This window comes from Myodes glareolus, chromosome 13 (assembly GCF_982192425.1).
Source record: "Myodes glareolus chromosome 13, mMyoGla1.1, whole genome shotgun sequence".
NCBI classification, from domain to species: Eukaryota; Metazoa; Chordata; class Mammalia; order Rodentia; family Cricetidae; genus Myodes; species Myodes glareolus.
In genome coordinates, this window is record NC_142038.1 from 57013495 (window position 1) to 57019509 (window position 6015).

Genomic DNA, 6015 nt, shown 5'->3' on the forward strand with positions numbered 1-6015 from the left:
CTTATCCTACACTCATAAAATAGCAGTGTCTGCCAAAGTCAGGCATCACTATCAGTCGTTTTTCTCACCAATGAATATTTCTAAATACATAATGTGTAGAGTGGAGGCTGGAGAGATGGCTCAGAGGTTAAGAGCACTGATTGTTCTTCCAGAGGTCCTGAGTTCAATTCCCAGCAAGCACATGGTGGCTCACAACCATCTGTAATGAAATCTGGTGCCCTCTTCTGGCTTGCAGTCATAATGTGTAGAGTGTTGTATGGAGAGCTATTACCTCTCCAAAAATGAATCGTTCAATGAATTAAAGACAGAACAGAGAAACCCACATGGGGTCTGAGTTGAATGCAAAGTGGGGCTGCCCATGTTTTAAGCTCCCTATAAATTCTTTTGTCTTTTCTTTTTTAAATATTTACTTAGCCTTTCACAAGGAAATGCTTTTTGTAATAGTGTGAACAGAAGCACACTAAAGTATTCAGATACAAATGCAAGGAACATTAACTGTAGGTTTCTATTAAATCAAAATAGCAATTTGGCAATATGAGAATTTCTAAGTAAACTCTTAAATGGAAAACTGGTAATTAAAACCAGTCAAAATGTTCTGCCATGTATTTTCTAAGGCATCCTAACATTTAGTGTGAAGGGAATATATTTTTATGAATAATACATTCAACTGCTGAAGTAGACACCTGGAGGTACTTGGCTTTCCAGTAGTTCAGTCATCGGGCAAGGGGAAAACTCACAGGTCCCGCTGGAGAAAATTACTCATGTCATAAAAATCACTGGTATTAGTCTTTCCTTGTGGCAGAGAAAACCATAAAGGCTTAGACAATATTGCTTATGCAGGCCAGGCATCTGTGCTTTTTACAAGCGCTCTGCTTCTCTTCCTATTTGAGAAAGGGAAAATGAGCTGAATCTTGATTCAACCCATACAACGGCTTTTCAAACCCAGTCTAAAGTAAGATGGCATTTAAATTTCTTCAGGAAAAGGAAACGCTTATGATTACTAAAAAATGACAAGTTTTCAGAATAAACATGTATTAACTTGTGTTATTTAAATAAAGACCATAAATTAAGTAGAGAATTCAATCAGAAATCATTTCTATTGTTAAAAACCCAACGTTTCAGTCCAGCTCACTCTAAGATCCTCTGCAAAAGTGGACAAGACTCATTTGTTATCATTTAAACCTATGATATTTTCCCACTGTTTCAATATATTTATCAATATGGCTTCTGCCTTAAGATTCTAGAAAGAGAGGGAGCCACACTTCACACTAACTTTAGCACGGGAAGTCACCTCTCTGTACCTTTGTTCTACATTGTTTTCATGCGAACCACGATAGCTACCCTTTAACCACTCAGGGACGAATAGAAAACAGTCCCCAAGACTCTCTGCAATTGGCTAACAATCTATCCTAAGCAGTACCTGCCACGCTCAGTTAGAGCATCCTTCTGCTTCAGCCTCTTCATCTTTAAAATGAGAGAATGTAATTTTTAATTTCAATTGCCATTTTTGTAGGATTCTAACTGTTTGGTAAATAATATAAAAATACCCTCCTAAAAAGTTATAAAATATTACATACTACTGAAATAACAACAACAAAAAGAACAGACCAAACTGGGGAAGGAGTCACCAGAGGCATTCATAACACAGTTCTGGAGATTAGCCGAAGGGAAGAACATGCTGGCACTGACTTCTCTGAACCCAGCTGTGAAGGCAATGAGCACCACAGCACAGAAGCCAGGCATTTGGTGAGGACCGTTACTGTATGTTTTCTAGGTTTACAGCATGAGGAAAGTTGTTCAAAGGAGTGATACAAAGCAAATTAAATTATTTTCACATACCAGTATAAATAATTTGCCAGTGTTGAGTTCTTACAGGCTCTTGATATCAAGAAGGTACATAGATCTTGCTGAAAAAATTAAAAGAAACACATATCACCATCTGTTACTGACAGAAGGAAAATGAGAGGTCCTAAGTTATGGTACAGATTTTCATAGCTGAAGTTATGGTACAGAGTTTCATCCAGCCATCTCTCTCGCCCATCCATCCTATAATCCACCCACTCCAAACTGAACACAAACCAAGACAATACATAAGAGGTCACGGAGTTCCTGTTTTCCTGATTAATACATTTGGTAATCATTGTCAATAAAGACAACAAAAAAGCAATCATGGAAATAGTTTCAATGGATCTGAAAAGACAATGGTAAAACCATCACATCTAGGTCAACCCAAGATGACAGTGCATAAAAAGGCCCTATGTTTGGCATGAAGCTCAATTACAGAGATCAGTAATTAAGTCAGATTGAAGAGATAAACAATGGTCAAATTATTCAACAGCTGTTGGGTACAATGTAGAGTGTGAACTGGGTATGAAAAGCAGAGGCTATCCATACCAAAGAAAAGATTTTAACAGGAGCGTGTGACAGGTTGATTGACATTTAGTTAGTTCGAGTGTCTGAACAGTACAGACCTGAGGTCAGTTAGGATGTTTTAAGAATAGATTAGAAAGTGAAGATGGCAAGTAAAGCAAGGTGAGAAATGTTTGAAACATAACTAAGAGGTTTCTGATGAAGAGGAAATGAGAAAGATAGAACTGACAGTAATTTCCAAATTTCTGAATTCAGTAAAGACGTTCCTTTGTTAGATGCATTTTATTAACAAAGAGACTAAAAATATTTCAAGGAAATACTCACAAGCATGCATAAAACAAACAACAGAAACCGTCAGAATTCCCCCTTCTCACAGGGAACTTTCACTCTCCGTGACAGACATAATTGTCAACTTGACAAAATCATTTGGAGTCTAAATGAGGATTTTTTTTTTTCTAGTTCAGGGTGAGGGCATGTCTGCAGGGGATTATCTCGGGTTATATTAAATGAGGAAGGAACTGCCATCCACTGTGGGTGGCATCATTTCCTGGGCAGGGGATCCTGAACTAAAGAGGAAGGAGGCAGGTAAGTACAAAGATGTCCGCATTAATTCACTGCTCTCTGCTCTTGACTGTGGCTTGGCTGCTTCCAGTTCCTGTCACTGACTCCACCACCCCTGCAATGCTGGACCTAACATCTTCTAGCCAAGATCTCAGAAAACTCAGGTTTTACCAGTTTTTACATTTAGCTGATCATATAAACTGATGTCTTTCTTGGAATAGAAAGAAACAAAGAGGAAGGCTAGAAGACATGGCTCAGGTGTACAGAAGGAGAGACTGAGTATCTCAGTCTATGATACAGGAAAAAGAGGTGTGACCAACCTCGGTGAGTACCAACATGAAAGTGCTGGTGGCATGTATATTGTTACTTTTCTGAGGCTGAAGAAGAGGGGTGTCCACCACTCAAAAGGATCCCCACTGCTCTATCATGGTTTGAATTGCATGAACACTACGGGTAGCAGTCAGCCCCCAAAATGCTGGTTCATCAGTCACAAGAAAAAAATGCTAGAAATAGATAAAATTGTTTTAAGGTACAATTTACATGCTAGGTAGTAAGTAGGGTGAAATTCTGAACACAATATTCACTTCATCACGTTAACACATCACAGCATTCCCAGCATAAGGTTCCCAAGATGTTCACCTCAATTATTTCAACAGCTTCTAAAGAAAATCCCTGTGTTGACCTGCAGGCCCGACACAGGTGACACCTGCTTCTCCCCGAGACCTCCTCTTTTCCAAGCCCGTGTCCCCACTATGGACTGGCCCCCCCTGTTTCTCAACATACACACAAGAGCTGGTGTAGTTTTTCGGATAACTACTGGTCTAGGAGAGCTGCTTCTCTCTGTTTCCCTCCAACACTGAGTTCACCTGTCTGTATGAATTAAATACATCTGCCTAGTGTACAGAATCATACACGTCTATGGTACAATTACAAATACTGACAATTGCATTAACATTCATTCATATATGAAAACAAACATCCTGAGTCTTCCTGATAAAATATTTGAATTAGTTTATTTTCATATTACATATAAACCTATGGATATGCTCAGAGCACCAATAAAATGAACCAAGTAATATCCAGCATATTACATGTCATGGGGGAAGGTCATGACATGTACCATAAAGTCAGTTACTGAACAAAGTGACAATGGTTAGTTTATTAATTGAAGCAAGGTCTTAAACAGCAACACAGAATGTTGATGGACAGGACCTCCTGCACCATAATTTAGGAAAGCTGTTTACTTACCTCTAGATTTTCCCCATCTGAAACTTCTTTGGATTTCGATGCAGGAGGAGGGGAGGACACCGGAGGAAGAGGGCTGCTTAGAATTTGGGAGCTGGAAATGGGACAGAAAAGATAAGCAAGATGCAAAATCCTGGTAATCATTTTATCTCAAGCAAAGGGGCTGTTACTGTTCTGGAACTTTTCAGAGGAGAAAGCAATCACATAAATGAGTATGGAACTGTAAGGCTGCACAGTGAGGAGCCCGACTTGTGACTTTAACTCAGTTCTAATGACTAAAGGGCAAAAATGGTCTCTAGGAATCTGTGCATATGTATCCTTGAGTTCACTTGGTGAGTTTTAGTTAGAAAAGCAAGAGTCTGTTTGGTACATGAGGGGAGACAGGAAAGAAGACAGCAATGTAAATAAAAGAGCAAGAATAAAGTGAAAAGGGATAAAATGTCACATGTAAAAATGATCTTCCCTGAAGAGCCATACCTATCTACATCTGCAGAACTGATTCCAGAATTTGACAGACTTTCTGACCCCGAACCCTGACTATCCTTCTTCGTAGGCTCCAAACCATTCTTTATGTCATCGAAGTTTTCATATTTCAGAGCTTGGACCAGCTGCAGTAAGTACATCAGCAAATCCTAGAGACAAATGGGGGAAAAAGAGATTGGTATTAGGTGAAAGTATAGACTCACTTATTTCTAGCAGCTGGGAAAACACTTGACTTGCATTTTTACCTCTTCCGTTTGTTGCCATTGGCACGCTAGTTACTAAGCTACGGAACTGCTGGGTGCGTCCTTGTGTCTTTATTTATAAAGGACCAGCAAAGACTGCAGAAACAGTCACAACCATTAAATAAGTTAGAGAGACTGGAGAGCGTGCAGCACACTGTATGTGGCCAGCAGATGATTTCTCTTGTTTAGGGTTATCTAAACAATGAAACAAGAAAGCAGGAAAGTACGAAAGGCTTGAAGCATCTGTGTCCCAGTCTGAGTCCCCTGATGCTTACTGCAGTCAGCAGGAGTCTGGAACTAAACACGACCAGAGCCACTCTAATGGGAAGCCTCTAAGTGGTGCTCTACATTCAAACAACACACTTTTTCCTTCACTTATCGGGGAATAAACTAACGGAAATACCAAGTAAACCACTTGCTTTTTCTTTATATAGTAACACCCTGGAAAATATAAACTTCCTCTACACATGGAAGATGGAAGCTTTTAAGTAAAACGAAGCAGAAGCAGGGGGAAAACAGATTTCTACCCAAGTCAAAACAAAAAAATAACAACTTCCCATGAAACACAACAAATATGTGCAATTATCACTGCCTTTCCCCAGAACCATGCGGTCTGTGCTTCAGAGAACAGGGCTGCAGTGAGAGCGCAGTCTCCCTTCCCCGTGCCTGCAGACAGGAGCCACTGTCATTGTACGCACACGCAGTGCTGGCTTTGCCTCCCCACGCTCTTCCGCTGCCCCTGCCTTTACTCAAGCTGAGCTCCGTGTGGAATGCAAACAACTGCTCCTTGTGTCTCCATCACCATCCTCACTCAGCTCTCAAGCAAAACTTCCCTGTCTGAACCACGAAACAGTGAGAATTAATGTTCTCAAAATTTCTAAACAGAATTATTAAAAAAATTAAATTCATATGCATATTAAGAGATATACTTTATGATTATATGAGTGGTAAAGTCCTAGGAAAAAATACGCCAATGCAGTTTGACATGATAAGAGCAAGGATGGTATCAGGAATCTTCCCTGATGTAAATATACAACTTTCCTGATATACGCATACCCACTCAAACACAAGCATATACAAAAAAACCATTCTGAACAAACTAAGATTGAACAAA

General features: G+C 39.7%; 1 protein-coding gene across 1 annotated transcript in view; it reads right to left on the reverse strand.

Annotated features, from left to right (window-relative positions):
• Pik3c3 (phosphatidylinositol 3-kinase catalytic subunit type 3) overlaps window positions 1-6015 on the reverse strand; it is an 87804-nt gene that overhangs the window by 47507 nt on the left and 34282 nt on the right. Inside the window, exons 11-13 of the mRNA XM_087896180.1 lie at window positions 4654-4808; window positions 4180-4270; window positions 1840-1907 (exon numbers count right to left, since the gene is read on the reverse strand). Coding sequence (XP_087752306.1) covers window positions 1840-1907; window positions 4180-4270; window positions 4654-4808 — 314 coding nt within the window. The remainder of the gene's footprint in view (window positions 1-1839; window positions 1908-4179; window positions 4271-4653; window positions 4809-6015) is intronic.